This window comes from Cinclus cinclus, chromosome 6, assembly GCF_963662255.1.
Source record: "Cinclus cinclus chromosome 6, bCinCin1.1, whole genome shotgun sequence".
Classification (NCBI taxonomy): domain Eukaryota; kingdom Metazoa; phylum Chordata; class Aves; order Passeriformes; family Cinclidae; genus Cinclus; species Cinclus cinclus.
Genome location: NC_085051.1, coordinates 1,163,080 through 1,182,375, shown reverse-complemented (window position 1 = coordinate 1,182,375; position 19,296 = coordinate 1,163,080). Strand labels below are relative to the sequence as shown.

At 39.0% G+C, this 19,296-nt stretch overlaps 1 protein-coding gene across 1 annotated transcript in view; it reads left to right on the top strand.

The window, feature by feature from the left end:
* SYT9 (synaptotagmin 9) overlaps positions 1-19,296 on the top strand; it is a 58,953-nt gene that overhangs the window by 11,444 nt on the left and 28,213 nt on the right. Inside the window, exon 2 of the mRNA XM_062494506.1 lies at positions 17,998-18,349. Within this exon, the coding sequence (XP_062350490.1) occupies positions 17,998-18,349 (352 nt within the window). The remainder of the gene's footprint in view (positions 1-17,997; positions 18,350-19,296) is intronic.

Below are 19,296 nucleotides of genomic sequence, written 5' to 3'. Positions count from 1 at the left end.
AATAATTGCAATCATAGAATCACTGACGTTAAAAGAAACATCACCTCACAGTGGGTATCCACATAACATATGGGCACGTGCTGGGTTTGCAAATTTGCAGATGTTGCTAATAAATAAAAATAGTTTTATTAGGACAAGAATAGAAAAAAATGTTGGGTACAGAAGTGTTGCATAACCAGCCTTGATGAGCAGGGAGGCACTCCTTTTGCAGCGTTTCCAGAAGTACTGTTCCCAGTAAATGACAGCAAACAGATCTTAAATCCATAGGTCATCCTGAGATAAATGTTAATATTGTTGTTTTAAAATGTTGCTTATTCTTTTACCTGTTAGCCTTTGGAAAAACATCAGGGGAAGAAGCAAGCTTTGACAGAGTATTTCCTGACTCAGCAGTTGAATGAAAGGAACGATGCTGATGCACTTGGTTCAAGGTAATGGAAGGACTTCACCCCAGCTGGGGAGAATTGTGAGCACACCAAACAGCACAGGAGCTGCCTGCCTGCAAATCCTGCTGACCAAATATTACTCAACAGTATGTTAATACAAATGTGCTTGACTCAGGGATGTTTTTTAGAGACAGGAGTCATGTTTTAGTTGGCTGCAATAGATTACTAGTTGGGGACTGTGAAAACTAAGGCTGTTTTTTTAATTGTGCACTTGAGATGTGGTCATGTAGAAATCTGTCAGTGCTGTTTTTCCCCGCCCTTTCAGCTGCTTTTTCAGTACTGATAATGCAGTAAAAATTCCATCTAATGCCATGTCTGTAATCAGCAGAGAAAGCAGGGCATGTCTCAAGTGTGATGTCAGTAAAGCATTGAGCAGAAAATGGCCTAAAAAGCAGCCAAGAGAAAACAGTGGGCCCAAGGATTTAGGTGGAAAGTAGCCTGCCTGAATATGGCTCACTCTATTTTCATAGCAAACACAAAATAAGAGCTGGGCTTTGCTGGGGCCTCTCAGCACTTTACTCTTATAAATAATAAACAGAATACATTTTCCTCCTGTGTGGGTTAGCAAATAGAAATGTGCCTCTGTTATCAGCAAGGAAGCCATAATTGAGAGGCAGTGATTTTGTGGAATACACATTCAAATGGGACTAAATAAAAGCATGAGGATGATTTCAAAACTTCTATTTGTGTGCTGGGTTTCATATGTTTAGCTGTGGAATTTATTCACGATACCTTTTGGCAAGCTTGGATTTACATTCTCAAACTCAAATCATACCACTCACTCCAGCCCATATCTGACACAGCAGCAGCTCTAACATGGTAACTTTGGGTAATCTTTTGCATATCCCAGCATTTTGCTGTTTACTGCCCCATTTTCAGTATAATTTCAGAGTTCTGAGTGTTTGCTTTCATGGCCTGGCTTGGATTACATGTGCACATCTTGGCGTGACACCATTTGAGACTGAAACTGAAAGGAAAATGGTCATGATAATCCTGTTCACATTATTGTAGCAGAAATGCAGAATAAAACATGGTTTTCTTGGAGGGGGACACGTTTCTGATGTGCCCCATTTCTAGTTTGTGCCCCCCTCACACATGGGATTAAAGAATGTATTTTTACTGGCTCTGTTTACTTGTTTTTAAGGATATTTATTTGTTTATTCATTTCAGTATACCTCAGTGTATGTTGTGCTCAAATTTAGGAAACTTACAGAATTAATTACCCACTCCTTACGTGAAAGTCCTCTAGAGAAATTGCAGTGGGTAACTCTACTTGACAACCCACTAACAGCACAACTTTCACAAGTCCAGAAGTTCGGAACATGCGGTTCTTGGAAGTGCTTGGTCCTTTTCCCTTCTTCTTTTTTGTCAGTTTTTTTTCCTTAATTAGTGTAGTCTGATACTTATGAGTGAGAAGTTTTCTGTTTTCTTAACGTTGACATTTAATAATTAAAAAAATTATTCTCGTTTTTTCCTACAGTCATGTGAGTCAACCTGATGGTGGGAATCATTTTGATTTTAAGGACATAAGATCACAGGGACTTCTGAGAAAAGGATGTGTACAAGCACCTGAGTATATAGAAAAAGATTTCAAGTAATGTTCATGTAATTCAGTTTTATGTGTATTTTTTTCTAATATAATCAAGCTATCAGATGATTGATTTTATTTTATTATTTCAGCCTAATTTTCTGTATTTATTTTGAGGGGCCATGTGGAGCCAGGATAAGAAGTAGATATTGGTGGGTGCCTTATCTACCCATGTTAGATGACAAAGAAAAAGGTTCCAAGTTCTCAAAAAATTAGCTTAAAATCATTCCACTGAAGTGGCTGAAAGGTTAGCAAATCCCATCAGTGTACTCCAGCTGGAAGGAAAAGTGGGATGTAGCTGTCTCTGGAGAAATGAGAACCCCCATTAGTATTTTAAGAGACCAGAAGGTGAAAAAACTATAAATTTCCCGTCCATTGTGTTTGTTTTTCCCTTAGAAGCAGCAGAACATTTTAAGTTCTTCAAAGGCAAGGAATCCCCCAGATTTGAGAGCAATCCAGCTGAGCAGATCTTGGGGGAGGAGAGAAGATGTGGAAGCTCAGAGTTCCCACGCTGTTTATTTCAGTATCCCACAGCAGCAGTGTTCTGGTTTCTAGGAACAAGGGGCTGACACCAACATCTCCTTCACGCTCCTTCTAATTCTGGGAGGGAGGTGAGGAGAGCAGTGGTTCTCTGCTTGGAACAGGTCCAAGGAAGAGCAGGATGAGTCTGCAGGAAGGTGGTTTCAAGGCTCATGGTCCTTTCTCTACGTCCCATTTGTTTGTGTGCACCCACCTGGAGAGCCTGGTGCATGCATCACGTGGAAAGTGTATCACTGATTGTAATTGAACTCATCTTAACAAACCTGTGCCGTACCCCGTGATTATAATTTCTCTCTTTGCTATGGTTGTTTATCTTCTCTTTCTTGTTTATTGCTTGAGCGAAGCTAGCACATTTGGAATTCTGTTTTAGAAGTAGGATGCTGTACAACTGGTGGTATTTCACTGCAGAATAACCCCCAGAGGGATTTGTTATCCCCTGGTACTATTGTCCAATAGTGAGCCAAAGTGAATAATAAACTCAGTGCTGTGAATTCAGCCTCATACTCAGCCTCATTCTGCATTGGTTAGCATTGCCTAGAAACTAATTATTACTCTGTGTTTATGCTATCAATGACATCCAGAGGCTGGCCTAAACACGCTGGAGCTGCTGGCAGCAGCAGCAATATATGTACATGCAGATACTTTGTTCTCCCTCTGCAAGTGTGTGCTGTAGACTCTTTAAAAGGAGCTGTTGCTGCATCTTCCCCACAGCTGAACCCAACCAGACAGTACATGCTGGCCATCAGTCAAAGCTGCACAATGACACAGAGTTTGTTATTGCTGTTTACGGGCTTTGGAATGCTGTAATTGATTTTGGCACTGAAAGTGCAGTCTGGTAAACTGCTTGTCACCCTTGTTCCATCCCCGGTCTCGTTGAGAAGCTCGTATGCAATTAACCGAAATTGCTATACTGTATTTATTCTAAAGCACATGGCACATTGCTGGGTTGTTGTTTGCTTCTCAAAAATTGGGAGTTAATTGCTTACAAAAACACAGCTCAAAATAAGGGCACCTTTGTGGTGAGGGACTGTTCTTCAGAGTAGAACACTATAGAAACTAACATGGTTTGTGTTCCAGACTCATGGCCCTCCTGTACTTGAAATGTCCCTGACTTCAGGGACCGTTACTCCTGCAAAAAGGCATGACAGGTCAATCTCCATTCCCAGCTTGTGGGACACAGCAAGAGGAGCTGGATTCTCTGCACACCAGGGTGGTTATGGACTGAAGTGAACAAGGTCTTGTGCTGTCTGTAAGACAGAGCTATTCCTTCGGCATGTGGAACTGGACAGGAATTCTTTAAAGAAATGTATTCGCTCCACATCCTCTAGGCCACAAGCTAGAAGCAGCACTGAATGGCTCACATGAATTCCTCTGCCAGTTTATCCTGGCAATATTTTCTGTTTAAACAGCCAAGGCTCCAGAATTAGCATGGACTGTCTAGAAACCTCAATAAAACAAAGAGCTTTGCCAAGAAGCAGTCTAGGACAGCAAAAAAAAAAAAAAAAAAAAGAAAAAAAATTAAAAAAAAAGGTGAAGCCCTTCTCACAGATCAACAACGGGAATGTGCAAAATTTTCCTTCCCAGGAGTAAAGAGCTGCATTGTCTCCCGCTGTCATCCAGGGCCTGGATGCTGGAAGACGGGTTCTCAAGTTTGGAATGAGAGCACCTGCTCTTTTCATGGGGTAGTGGATTGTTCAAGGAAGACCCAATCAGAGATTTCCTTGCTGTCCTTCCTAAAGCAGAGGATACTCTTCAGTTCCTCATGTTAAGAAACTAGCTGTTCTATTTTTTTCTGGAGAAAATAATTTCAGGAGATAAGATACAGATCGAGCTAAATTAACTTAAGTAAAGAAAATGCAAATCCAGTAGAATACATTTTCTAGTAGAGAGTGTAGATTCTACTTGCTGCAAGCACAAAATATCTCCAAGAGTCTGGATATGACAAATGGTGGCAATAATTGTATGTCTAAAACATTAAAAATATCTTCTATCAGAATGTTGGATGAAAAGAGGAATTTAAATTTTTTTTTTAAACTGTTGCAAATTAAAAGGTAAGCCTAAATACCATGGACTGATTTCCAGCATATTCAGACTAGTTTAGATCTTACTTTTAATTCAGTTAATTATTTTGCCATTCTCCATTCAATTAATTATCAGATTAAGGTTCTTATGTAATATGTAAAATGGTCTTTTGATAATAAAAGATTATAAAATAAATGCTGCAGAGTTTGCTTCAGAAGGAAGTGCAGCAAGATTGAAATCTGCAGAATTCCAACTTGAAAGAGTCTATTAACTTTGATAGCAATTGCATCTACCATTACAATTGCATATTCCACCAGAAAATGGGGTGCATCACTTGGGGCATGGAAGACAACTACAAATCATTACTGTAGGAGCCATTTAAGATTGTACATAAATACCATTCCTCAGATTTTCTGCTTAGATCTTCCAGAATTGCTATACTTATCAAAACCTCTGTTTCAGTTTTGATGGGGATTTTTTTTTGTTATTATTACTGATGTTGATTATAATTGATTTGGATCTTTGTAGATGCACAGGAAGGACGTTAACCAGAGAAAGGCTGACATGATTAGAGAGATGGAGCATCTCTCCTGCAAGGAAAATCAGAAAATTTGGTTTGATCAGCCCAGAAAAGAAGGTGACATAATTGTGGCCTTCCAGTACCTGAAGGGAGCACAGAAGGATGAGGGAGAGGGACTTTTTACAAGAGCCTGCAGTGACAGGACAAAGGGAAGTGGCTTCACACAGAAAGAGAATAGGTTTAGATTAGATATTAGGAAAAATTTCTTTGCTAAGAGGGTGGTGAGGCCCAGAGAAGTGACTCATCCCTGGAAGTGTCCCAGGCCAGACTGGATGGAGCTCTGAGCAACCTGGTCTGTTGGAAAGTGTCCCTTGCCCTTGGCAGATCGTTTGCAAGTAGATGATTTTTAAGGTCCCTTCCAAGCCAAACCATCCTATGATTCATGGTATTTCAGTCTTCCTGGAATCTACTCTGGAAAAAAAAAAAAAATTCTTCTGTTTTACAGCCCAAGGACTGCTGCTCAGCATGAGGTTTTTTCACTCTGCAGGGTTGTGACGTGGCTTTTCAGCTGCCTCTATCACTTTCCTTGTCCAAAATCTGTTCATCCTCTCAGTCCTTCATGTGTTGGCCATGTGCCTGCCACCTCCCAGAAAGCAGGTGCCTTTGGAGAGATGACAGCTGGAGAGATGACAGCTTTCTCAGGACTCAGTTGTTTAATTAACTCCTTTTTAACTGGATTATTTCAAAAAGCGATCCCATCTGACTAGTGGCCAATTCCTTGCTTGTGTGCTAAGTAATGCTTGTCAAACTCCCTGTGTCCCTTCTATTCAGTGGCATCACACTTCTCTAGAAGCAACTGGAAAGTTGCTAGACTCACAGTGAGGAGTGAGAAGATCCAGGTTCCATTTTTAACTTTTCACACTGTTTTACAAAGGCTCACCTTGAGAACTGTGCTGCGTCTTGGGTTTCTGCTCCTGTTTCTAAAAAGACGTTTAAGTAACTTTGATATTTATGAAGTGATAAACAGTTTAATCACTGAGATAATTTAACAGCTTTGTTCTGCAGTCTACTTGGTATTGTGAATAGAAAAACAAACAGTTCTTCAAATATCCACTAGTGTTTCTGAACACATTTCTGTGCCTTTTACATTCCATTAACATTCTTCAGATACAGATTTACTCACAGTGGTTTTAACTGTGTATGTCCAGACACATTTTAATGCTTTCTTACAGCTTTCATGAGTAAATCTTGATTAAAAAAAAAATAAAAATTACCTTATCAACAACAGCAAATTCATTGATTATTTAAATAAGGACAAAAGGCTGTCACTTATGTCTCAGATATATAGCAGAGGTCACTAAACTTTAAAATAAAGACTGAAAAAATAGCTTGCAAATTGCTCTTTAAACATTATAAATTACGCCTTTCCAATTAAAAGTCTGGATTTTCACACCTTTTCCTATTCATGTGACATTTGAAAGGAGAAAAATATTTTTAATGGACCTTTGTGTCATAGTCCAGGGGGTCAAAAGGCATATTTTAAGTTGATGGACATTAATGAAGTAACTGGGCATCAGAGATGTGGTCTGGAGACTTGGGCAAGAGAGGTGTCAATTCCTTCCTTTGATCACTCCTGAAAAGTAATTAAATGACTCCTTAAATCAGGATTTATACAAATCTATCCTGCTCACCATTAGTAATTTTAGACCACCAAAGCCCTACAGGCAACATCATTTATTCAGGTTATGTTAGTGGTCAGTTTATATGTATTTAATACATACTTCAGAATCTTGTCTTCCCACCTGTGCTGATGTGTCTTAGATTTGGGATGGTCCTGTGTGTGTATGTCAGAGGGGAGGGATGGGGAGAGGGAGAAGAACAGAAAGCAAAGGAGAAACCTGTGAAGGCACAAATCAGTGTAAATGGGTGTGGATCCATCTGCAGTGTTGGAAAAACCGAGTGTATGAAGTGTTCATTGTCATAGAGGGTAACAGATTAAAACCTTCAGGAGAGTTTTAAAATATTAACCATTCATATTTTAATTGCTGGATATTTTTACATGCATTAACACACTGCTTAAAAGTGGTTGATACTCTTAAATAGGGTTCAACATGCAGCTGTTGCTATAAATGACTTTTTGTATGATCATAAGAGCTTCTGATCCTTTCTCTGGCCTTAGTCTCTGGTGTTCACAAGTTTCTTGTACTCACAGTGGCTCACAGTGATTTTAAATATCAGAAATAAAAACCCCTCCTGCTTTTCTTAGGTGCAAAATCCACCATGAGGCCCCTTGCAGCTTATGAAACCTCCAGACAGATGCAAGGCTGATGTCTTTGGTGAAGTTACTATCAGCCTTAAAACCCTAAAAAAATGCTGAAACATTACTATCTTGACCTTTATGTCAACATGGATGAGAAAGGAATTAACTTCTAAGACAGTAGGCCATTGTGTAGGACTGCATTTGTTGGAAAATGTCTGGTTTTACGTAGAGGTGGAAGGGCAAAACCAGGCTGTTTTTCATAAATGAAAAAATATCTTGATCTTGATGGTTGCCAGAATTTCTAGCCTTAATGAACTGTTATTGATGCTATTCTGTGGCATTTCTGTTTTATTATTCTCTGGGTACAAAGCTATGGGTGTTGCTTACAGGAAGGTGCAAGAGGCATCAGCAGCTGTGGAAGTTGACAGCACATAGGGTTAGATCAACTTTCATCTTTGGCCCTTGTGCCCTACCTGTCTCCTTCTAAAGATTTGTTTTCCTTAAGAATCCAGCAGCTTCTCAGCAACTCCTGACCTTTTCACAGTAAGTGATTTGTTGAGGGTGGGGCAGGGCCATGTTTCTCCAGGTTTAGGTGCAGAATTTGACTCGGGGAATTCAAGGCCATGTTAATACATTAATCTTCCTGAGTCACTGACACGAGTTTTGTATCCCATCCGTGAACTTTGACATATATGTTGGAGAGCAGCAATCCCACGGTTGCTTCACTGATGCTGAAGTGCATGGCTTAGATTTATTATCGTACTGATTTTCCCCCCTCTTTTTAATCTGTCATAGCTCAATCAAAGTACTTAAATCAGCAGCTGTAGAGATAAAGCCCTGAATTCATCCCTCAGTGAACTACAGTACCTTCAGTTTGCTGTTCCCTGAGAAAGTTGCACATTGGGATGCCTCCTGCCCACTCTGGGGTGAGAAATACAAAAACAAAAACCCCTCAAGCTGTCCAGTTTCAGTTTACATTCACGACTAAATACAACATGAAACAAATCAGTTCGCAAGAAATTGTTTAGTTCATAACAGTTGTAGCTACTTGTGCTTTCTCTAGATTTCTTTTAATAAAATGTTTTGCATGGCTGTACAATTAAATCTGGGAAAACAGAAATCCAGATATATTCAAATGTTACTCAAAGCATGCATTCTTTAGTATATGCTTCGCAAAAATAAGCAAGTTGAAGTTCTTTTCTGTATTCAGATTTGCCAAAATTAGGAAAGCTTCCAAGAGCATCTCAGCTTTAAAATAATCCATGTCTAGGAATGAAAAAGCAGAAGAGCAGTCTGAATGATAATTTTACCAAATCTGTTTCTCAGTTCTGTTCTTTAGCTGCTACATTCCTAAGATGTTTCACTTTAGATTTCCCTTGATTTTCTCTGTTTTCATATCTGTTCTGCAGTTTTCTCTTAGACAGTGCTGTCGACAGACAAGACATTTGGACTTGATCTTAAGGATCTTTTCCAAGCCAAATGATTCTGTGATTTTATGACTTCTAGAATTACCCACTCATAAGTCTGAAAGTCTTAAGCTATTTCTTTTGCTCTCTAGTAATGGAGTATGAATGGTAAAAAACATATATTCCATATTTTTTTTTCTAACAGTGGATTTATAGTAGACATGATTTGATGGTAAATTATTAATTCATTATCTTTCCTAGTAGTAAATATTCCTGCCAGTAAGGCTTCCATCACACCCTAATACTTAAAGATCAGCCCAGATTTATAAATCAGATTTATAAAATCTTCCTTTTAAAAAGTGGGAACCCTAAGTTCACAAAGAACCACAGACAGAGAATACATTTGCCATGGCAGAAAGTGGCTGAAATACTTTTTAAAAGAAGTCACTGTGAGCATTACAGTGCATCTGTCTCTTCATCTGAGAAAGATAAATGCTTTCAAGGCTGTCGTTTTTTCCCTTTGTGCCAGCAACTCCTTCCTAAAAGAAAAATCAGGCTATTTAATCAGCTTAAGATGTTAGTGATTTGTGACGGTAATAAGCAATGAATTTCCTCTTTATCCATATCAGTCTGTGCAGGCAGCTTTCTTGAGGTCACTTGTGAGGTTTCAACACTTGTGACAACCTTTTTATGATCTGCCAGTATAGAGAAAGCAAATGAATTTTGGCTCTTCCTTAAATGCAGAACAAGTATTGTAAATATTGAACCACTGTGAAGTGCCAAACTCCCAAAATGTAGGCTTAGAGTAGTTGATTCTGAAAAGGAAGCTAATGAAATAATTGACCTCGTTTCTATTGCAAGCAATCTGACTTTACAGAGAAGCTTGCACTTCTACTCTGTGTAACTTGTCCAGGAAAGTAATAATGTCTTCTTCTTTCTTATGTATTTTTATATATAAAAAATGCAAACAAAAACCAAAATACCCCAACAAACTGAGAAAGGTTCAAAAATAGTTCTTTTTGTTAGGTCACTCGAAACCAGAAAGGCTGAGGGTTTCCACTACACTTAATAAAATTATAGAGAAGAAGAGACCACTAATATGTGAAATTTAATGTTTCTATCAGGAAAAACATTGGAAATTTGAAAGAAAAATACAGATTTTGACTAGAACTATATGAGCAAGGCAACTCCTATGAACCGTTTGGCTGTGTGTGTAAAAATATCTTTTAATCATATTCATCACATTATAGATTTGTGTGTATATATTTAGTCTTTAGGTATTTATGTGAAACTCAAATTTTGCTGAATCTCAAACAGCCCTTCATACTCTTTAGTGCTCTGTCCGCATCTCCCAGTCCTTTGTATTAATTTAATTTCACAAATTTTGGAAGGTGTCCCTGGCCACGGCAGAGGGATTGGAATGGGATGATCTTTAAGGTCCTTCCCAACCCAAACCATCCTATGATTTTATGATCTCTCTGGCTGTTGTTTTGAGCACTTTGGTAGAATATTGCTGTACAGTTTTATACAAATGGGAAATGAAATGCTGCTCTGTCATTTCCTGTAGTACTCTAAAACACTTTACTATTATTGCAACTTACTGGGCTTTCAAGCACCATAATGGAGCTTATTGGCGTGGTTCAAATAAGCTGTTTGCTCTTCCATAACCTGGGGACTTCCTGCTGCTGGCTATATAGTGCAGAAATAAATGGCAATTTATCTTCATTATTATTCATAGGGTCATAATATTCAAGATTAATGTGTGCTCGGGTGGCTTAGTCATTAAAATATTCACAAATCTTGATGGTTTCATAATTTTTAACACACGCTATTTGTCAAAAAAAAAATTCTACTCAAAAATTTCTCTAGGTTATTCTTTATTCATTCTCCATCGTTCATTTTCCTATTAAAACCTTTCATTCTGCTAATGAGGGAACATACGTAGTATTTGCCAAAAGTGACTAGTCATTTTGTGTGACTAGATGAGAAGTTAAATTCTTCAATTACTGCATGAACTTCTATTTTGCATAGTGTAAAAAAAGCCGGGATAAACCCTTGCAAAACATTAATTAACATCTCCTCTCACTTTGTGAAGGATCCTGCAAGGGAGAGAAAATCTAAGTGTATCCTATTAATTGTTTTCCTGGAATAAACAATCTGATTCTGTAATTTAACGCATGCAAAGAAGAAGCAGAAAAAGTCACAGGAGCTTTACTCTTACGAAACAAAACTGCTCACTGTGAAGGACCTCACAGGCCTGATGGTGGCAGGAATTTGCAGTGTGTATGTCTACCCCCAGATTGTCTTTCCCACGTGTAATATCACCAGCTTTCCCTTTTAGCTAACAAGACACAAGCATGCCTAAAATGCCAAATGGCTTTTAGAAGATTTTGTGTTCCATTGCTCCAGCTACTTTTCCCGTCCTGCAAATGTATCTCTCCATGATTCTTCCTAACAGGGTAAAATAAAGCCATTAAAGCCTTCCCAATACACAGAGTACTTGAAAATCTGGCATGGTGTCTTTAGAACTGCCGTCCTCTCTTCTGTTATGTTTTCATTTATGGAATTTTTTACCTAGTTTATAGAATTTTACACTCGGTGTTAAAAAAATCAAAGGTAGTTTTGCACGTTTTATCAGTTGCGTGAAGTGTGCATTGAAAGAGAACTCGCTAATGAACAAAAAGAACCAAGAATGAGGCATGGGAACCTGGGAAAATCTTACTGCAGTTGTGTACATGCAGACCAGAAAAGTTCTTTTTTCTACTGCACTTTGTGTCCATGTCACTTGTGGAGCAGTGGGAGAAGTTCCCACCAGGGGAACAGCATCATTATTTGCCAGTAGATCCTGCTTCAGGATGACAGGGAGAAATGCAAGCCCTTGGACATACGACTCCTCTCAACTCTTTGAAAATCACTGCTCATTCAGCCAGCTGTCTGATTAGTAAAGGCTTTTTTTTCACTTACAAACTGTACACAATATTATGTGTCAGCTGTGTGTCTGCTAAGATGTCAAAGAAATTTGCATTAATGTAGACTAAGTATATGAGAGATCTGGTGTGCAAACAGTAATAAATTCTTCTTAGAACAAGTTCACATAAAATTTTTATTGTAATTTATCAGCTGTCTAAGTATGAAGTGACCTGAGTTACAAGCAAGACATTCTGCTTACATAGCTTTTCTTCTTAATGACCAAAACTTTCTTTTTGCAAAACAAAAAAAGGTGTAATTTACTATGTTTTGAGTACTTTTTTCTTGTTATTTAATGTCCATTGACAATTTGCTTTAGGTTTTGTTGGTTTGGATTCCTTTTGGCTTAAAGCTTTCGTTTTGTGATCTTATCAATAAACTATTATGTCAATCTATGTCAGTTTTGAGTTGTATCACAGCGATTCCTGCTAGAAAAATACTCTGCACAAACAAATCTCTAACTGCTTTTGCACTTGTTATTGTGAGTATTTTGTATGGTCGTTTAGTAATTCTGATCTCGTATTGAAGTTGTGCTGTGAAATTTATGTAGATTTAAACTAATTGACAAGTACCTTGGTGAACTCCTAGGATTACATTTATGGGACTTGGTTAGTGTTAAGCAATACCTGGAAAAAACATTAAACGAATTTGTAACCAAAGCAAAGCAGATGAAGAGAGAGCAGACCCTGATGAACCGGAATTTTTAACACTTCTCAGGAATAAAAAGACATGCAAACCACTCAGAGGATTAGAACAGTGTCTTAACTAACACAAGAGCTTTACATACCCTAAAGCCTACCTAGAAGATGTAGAACACACAGCCAGGGAATTAAAAAAAAAAATCACTAAAAGCTAATAGCAGCCTCAAATAACAGGGAGACCCAGCTACAAATACATTTTTAGAGCATGGAGAATGTTCCTACCATGTGAAGCCCTGACACTGATCTCATTTAGGCCTGTTTTGTTGGTCCACACTCATAAATTTTGGGTTCAGACACAGTTGGAGCATATACGTGTTACAAAATGAATATAATTTGAGATTCATTCCCTTGGTTTTCAGCTGCCTTCCTTTAAAGAACTGCATTGAAAGATTCTAAACACAGTATTAAGGATAATTAACAGCATTTCAGAGAAGAATCCATTAGCTGAGAATTATTCCTCTGTCCCAGGAGTCTTTGCCAAGGGACACCTTCTATCCTGAACAAGTGCCAGTTATGTTAATTAAGGAAAACTTGTGAAGCACAGAGGAAACTACAGTGCAATACCAGGTTAAAACTGCTTCGGGTACCTGATCCCAAGAACACTTCTCTGGAAAACTTGAGGTCCAAGACTTCTGGGTTTAAAAAAGACTGAAGTTGCTCCTGCAGTACACCTACTGAGCTGAATGATGGCTACAACCCTCTGTGGAAGTATTTGCACAGAAGAAAAACAATTTAGGTTGTCAAAAGCACAGCTCAGATTTAAGCAATAGGCACTTATGTTTTCATTGTCTTTCAAGAAACTGGACTCTGAAACATATTCCTTAAAATCTCCCCCCAAACAACAAAAAAGTAATGGAAGGAGGAATTTTTTTTTCCCCCTCAGGAAATGGCAGCTTGAAATTTCCACCGAATTTAGACAGAATTATATTCACAAAGATTGATCTGTTCCAGTATATCCTATAGTCCAGTAATACGATTATTCAGGAAAAAAATAACTTTCTTATTTTATTTGAATGCCTTTTGAAATTTGTTGGGTATAAATAGGGAAAGATTGCTTCTTTTGGACTAAAAATATCTGTGTTGTAAGATTTTGAATTGCTGAGATTTGTTTCACCACTTGCTTGCCAACCTTCACCCAGAAGATCGACTGTATATTACAATACTGCTGTAATATTGGAATAGTCATTTTAATAAAAACAGGAGAGTAAATCAGCAGAGAGAAGAAAGCTTGTTTTACTTTGATAAGAATGTGTGAAGAACTCTCCCAGTTACAATTTCTAGTAAAACTCGTTCAGCCTCAGGTTAACCAAATTACAGCCAGTTTATTGGTAAAGGAGTTCATCTGGTAGAACACCAGTCACATCCAGGCAACCAACAACTTGATTGACTAAATAATTACATTATTGGTCACCAGTTCCTTTGATTAAATGTCCTCTCTGTGCCTGGATGATGAGAAATTCCCAATTCAGCTGTTTTTTATTTATCATATGCTGGCTCTTACTTGAAACTCCTGGAGTCAGACAAATCCAAACAGTTTAATCTGTGCTTTTTGACTCCAGAACTCCAATTGCATGTCTAGACACATAAATTGATCTGCATTAGCTATTGACCTTACCTGTTATTGGCTAATTTAGATGTTTTGTTTTGTATAAAGTTCAGCAATCCAAATGGTAATTTAATAAATACAAGAAGGAAAAAAAAATACTTCAGTGCTTGTTTCACATATGAAAAGATAAAGCCATCATGCTTCTATGTTTTGCTTGTCTAATTTTTGGTGAGATTTTTCAGCATCAGAGTTTTAGAGGATAAAGCACATCCTTTTATTTCCGAAAAAAATAAGTCACAGGCCTGCAGTGTGGTACTGTCAGTATTTGAATGGAATCATTATACATTTACCTTTGTCTTACAGCCTCCCATACTGAACTACACTCATGCAACATGTATGTAAAAATTCAAGACTATACAAATTCTTCTAATGCAGTCTATGATTTTATTCAAAGTCAATACAAAAGTTTGTGTTCAGTGGATCTATACTAAAACCTATTTGAAATATAAATAGAAGCATAATTTTATTTCCTTTTTTACTAGATAATCTACAGAATGCAGTTATATCTTACAACATTGCTGAAATTGTGGTTATTGTGATCTAAAAGATGTTACCCCCTTAGCATTTTATCCCTACCAAGGTAAGGTTATGCTATTAATTTACCTGGTGGTTCTCAAACCTTGGAATAGGTTGCCCACAGAGGCTGGGGAGGTCTCCATCTTTGGAGAAATTTCATCTGGGCATGTTCTGTGTGAGGTCACCTTACTTGGGCAGAGTGTTGAACTAAATGAGCTGAAGGGTCCCATCCCCAAAGGTTCTGTCATTCTCTTTCGTAGGAGAATCTGAAGGCAAGATCATTTATATTCCTATCAGACAATCTCTTAACATAAAAAGTGGGCTTTTTCTTTTCTCCTTGCCTTGCCTTGCCTGGCTTTCAGTTTTTTTTCTGTTTCAGATCTAATTTAAAGTGTAAGTAAAAAAAAATCTAAAAGATTCAGCATTCAGCAGTGACCAAATGGAGTCTTTCTGACAAAAGGATTGAGGGTTTTTTAATCTCACAGATTGTAATAAAATCTGTCAGAAACAAAAAGGCCACACTCATCTCTCCAGGCTGTGGTAACTACTGATGGTGTGATCCACAGGTAGAAAACTCCATTTCACTTCCCATTTCCACATCATTTTTACATTGTAATTGGGTCACAGTCGAACATGTTACAAACATGTTATGATGCTATAATCAATATGCTATAATCCAAGTATTCTGACGTGCTGGACCTCAGCTCTTCATGTAGCCATGATGACAAAGGTAGAATCACAAAATTCTGACTTAGATTCATATCAAGATGCTTGGCTGGTGTCATGGCATTCACAAAGGGAATTTAGAAGCAGCTGGATTTCTGAGGAACACTTTCTGTGCTGCAGATCTCATTTCTGTGAGGACAAAAATGTAAAGACTTACTCTGCTGTCATTACAAAGCAGAGGAAATCACTGGCATCAGATGAGTATTACTACCACAGGAGAATACAGATAAACAGGCTTAGAAAAGCTGAGACATCTGGAAAGATGGAGTAAAAAATTATAGAGAAAATACAGTATGCAACAGTACAAGTGGTAATAGAAAAGCAACTCTGGGATGCAGCCAAAAACCTCTTCACATGGGACTGGACTCACCTCAGGTATTCATAATGGAACTGCACTGTTGGTGAAAATTGCCAGCCAGGCAAGCAGGGTGTGAAAATTAGTCTGATGAAAGGGGAAAGCTTAGAGCACTACCCTTAAGTCTGCAGTCTTCCACAGAAGTAAAACACGAAGACACATGATGGCTCCTTTTCCACCCACAGAAACAAAAATTCCATTCAAAAACTTCTCCCTGACACAAAGGAGTCAGGAGGAAGTAAAACCAAGATGATGGATAAACCCTCCTCTCTCGTGCTGTGACCTGTCTACTGTCACTGTCCATCTGTCCACTGTTTAATGTCCATTTTCTCTGCAAGCAAGCTGTGAGATAATAGTGTTATATATGTTATTAAAGCCCCCAAGCTCTCCAAATTAAAAACAGTTCATATCACCCTCACGTGCTTTTTCTCACAGTATCTGTTGTCCAGAAAACTTCCTCTTCTAAAGTTATCTTCAAGGTAGGGTAAGGGGACTGCCGGTCTACTTTTCAAATTGATTCTTACCTTCATATTCACACACCCCTATCATTGGACAGTCTTCTGTTCTCACCCTGTAATCTTCTAGGTGCTTCTGGTACCTCCAAATTTCTCATTTCTTTCAATTCTGGGTCGTTTAATTGAATCAGTTCTTTGAAAGAAGTGGCCTTTTAGCAGACCTCTGATGGATTTCTTGCTTCTTCTCCAGGGAATCGAAGACAAATTGCTTTATTCTAAAGGCTTTCTTTCACTTCTAAATCCTTGATCCTCAGCTTTTTAATCAAAAAGAGGTTGTGCTCTGCCTCCACTGCCAGATTTGTTTACCAATAAATACTCAAAAATTATCGAGGACTACCATTCTGCTCTCTCCCAAATTCCCTTTTATGCATGGCAGGAATTTCTTTAATTAATTTCAGCTCTGAAAACTCTTTGCTGTAATTCCAAGCAGCTGCTGTGCTGTCCCCACTCTTAATGAGTTTTGTCTTCATGTGACTTGGAGAAGGACAGAAAGGGCCATGCTGGCTAAAATTGTTTGAAATTGGTTTGCAGCATGTAAAATAATCTGGACAGCTCCTGTGTGAAATGGATTGGAGTGTCACTCCCCCCACTGTGGAAATTGAATCTGTCTGGCTGGTGAGAATGAGACTCACAGCAGGGGCAGAAGGTATTGACTTTCGCACTTTTTTTTTTTAAATGTTGCTTTTATTTTGGAATGGACTGGGGCTGTTTCATCTGAATTGTCATTCTTAAATAATTGTCTTAGTAGAAGCAGTACATTTCAACCCTCTGCCATCCTTTGAGAATTCAGGCTAGGTGTTTGCTTAGAGAGATGCAGCCTGACACTCTGAACCTACACACAGTGTGAAAAATTGCTTTGATCAGCTTGTGTTTATAATTTAAGGCAGTAAAATAGAATCCTCACTAATTGTGTTTAAGGCATGATGTATTGTGTAATCCACAGAGAGATTAATTTCAAAAACACTGTAACCACAAAAACATCTGTTCCACTGAGTCATTTTCCCAACGTGCAACGCAGAGCAAAACAGAGTAAAACCCACTCCCAGTTGCAACTTAATTGTGTTGATAGAGTAGGATAATGCTGGAAATGTGGGGAAAAACAGCGGAAAACTCATCTCCACATTCCTTTTTACACCAGAAATTCAGAAAAAGAAATTTGGAGTTAAAAAACCCAGAAAAACCTCAGTTTTGAAAAAATATTGGTATCCTAATTAAATTACGAAGATCAAGCCATGCATTGATAGTCAAAAATAATTTGCAAAGATAGGCATGAGTATAAAATTAGATGGAAAGGAATTAAATAACAAACCAAGATACATCAGTGAAATACCTAAAAAATTCATGTCACGGAGTTGCTTGTGGGCATATTCTCAATTGTGTTTAAGCCTCATACAGGTTCTGGAAGAGAAGCTAGTAAGAACTGGTAAAACAGGTGGAGGAAACTGCACTACATGAAATGCAAAAAAAAAAAAAAAAAAAAAAAAAAGATAAAATGTACTCCAGGCACAGCTCTTTCATCAGTAAGAAGTTGAGTGAGCAAGTGAACAACCACCCTTCCACATTTGGAATGACCTTTCATCCCACCCAGCTTTTAGAGGGAAATTATAAGAAAAGTTCAGGTTTTATACTGAATTCCAAACTTTTTCTTTACCCTTGGGGGGTGTGGAAATCAGAACTTTTTAATAAGTTTGTATTTTACGACTGTTGTGGGGACCAAAATTTCATGTGCTTCAGTTTGTCCAGCGGCGTTCGCCTCCCGCGCGGGCGCTCTGGAGATGCCGAGCTCCAGTGAGCGCGGAGGCATGACATGGGCGCGCTCCTCTTGTTCGCAGACATCTCCATAAGCTTGCTGTCCCTGGTGGTCACGGCCTGCGGCCTGGCTCTGTTCGGCGTGTCCCTGTTCGTGTCCTGGAAGCTGTGCTGGATCCCGTGGCGGGAGCGAGGCTCGCCCTTCGCGAACAAGGACGGCAAGCAGGAGCCGCTGCACTACGCGGACGCGGACACCGATGGCCGTGAGTACAGTGAGGATTACCTGGGGCAGCCCGCAGCTTTCCCCGAGGCCTCCATGAAGATCAGCCACACCTCCCCTGACCTCCCGTTGGATACCCAGGTGGGAGCCAAGGAGAACTGCGTGCCCAATGTGCGGATGCAGCGCCAGATCACCGAGCCCACTTCGTCTGCCCGGTCAGTAACCCCAGTTCCTCTCTGTTGTTCATGAGCGCAGGTACGGCCCAACAAGCATGGCTCACTGAGCTGAGAAATACATAGCATCTTCTTGCCATGTTCCTTTTAAAGAAAAATAAAATATACGACAGTTCTTCACTGAGGTGTGTGAACCTCGTAGGCTGAAGTGGCAGCTTCGCAATCCTATTCCACTCTTCTCTCAACTGATGCCTTTTTGGGCCTACCTAATAACAGAGGCCAGACAAATTAAAGGAAATAAAAAGCAGTTGTATTTATTGGAGGGCCTTCAGGTACATTTTGGGCAGACAAAGCCCCCCAGGGGCTACACCCAAAAAATGGACAATGGGTCAGGGGTTTTCACACTTTTATAAGTTTGGTCCATTTGCTTATTGGGGGTTAATCTCCCAGTTACAGCTTCAGGTAATGAAGTAATTTACCCCAGGTTTGCTCTCCCCCAACTCACTTTTGTTTACATTTCTCAGGCCGGAGGCAGTGAGGTGTCCTTGATTCCCAGGCCTGGAGAGGAATTGTTGTGTCTGACCAAACTGGGAGAACAGTAGCTAACACTCCGTATGGAGTTTTAGACTTACGCGCTAAAGAATTGCAGGATTACAAATATGTGGAAAATACAGAAACTGAAACCCTGAGGCATCACAGCTATGGTCTCATTGGTGCTTTTCCCTCAGGAGCTGGATAACACGGACCCTTGGATTCCTTAAAAGCACCAGGACGGCCTAGATTTATCTTGTAAAGCATATTCATTGGCACTTGGCACGGGTGCTGAACACTCAGTAATTCTCCTCAAAGATTTTTCCAAAGAAGAAAAGTAGGGCAAGCTGATGAAACTCTTGCAAGAGTTAGAAATAGGATTAAAAAATTGTATATTTTAGCCACAATCATGCCTAAATTGTGGGGGTAAGTGTGACTGAGCAAGAGTCAGTGAAGTC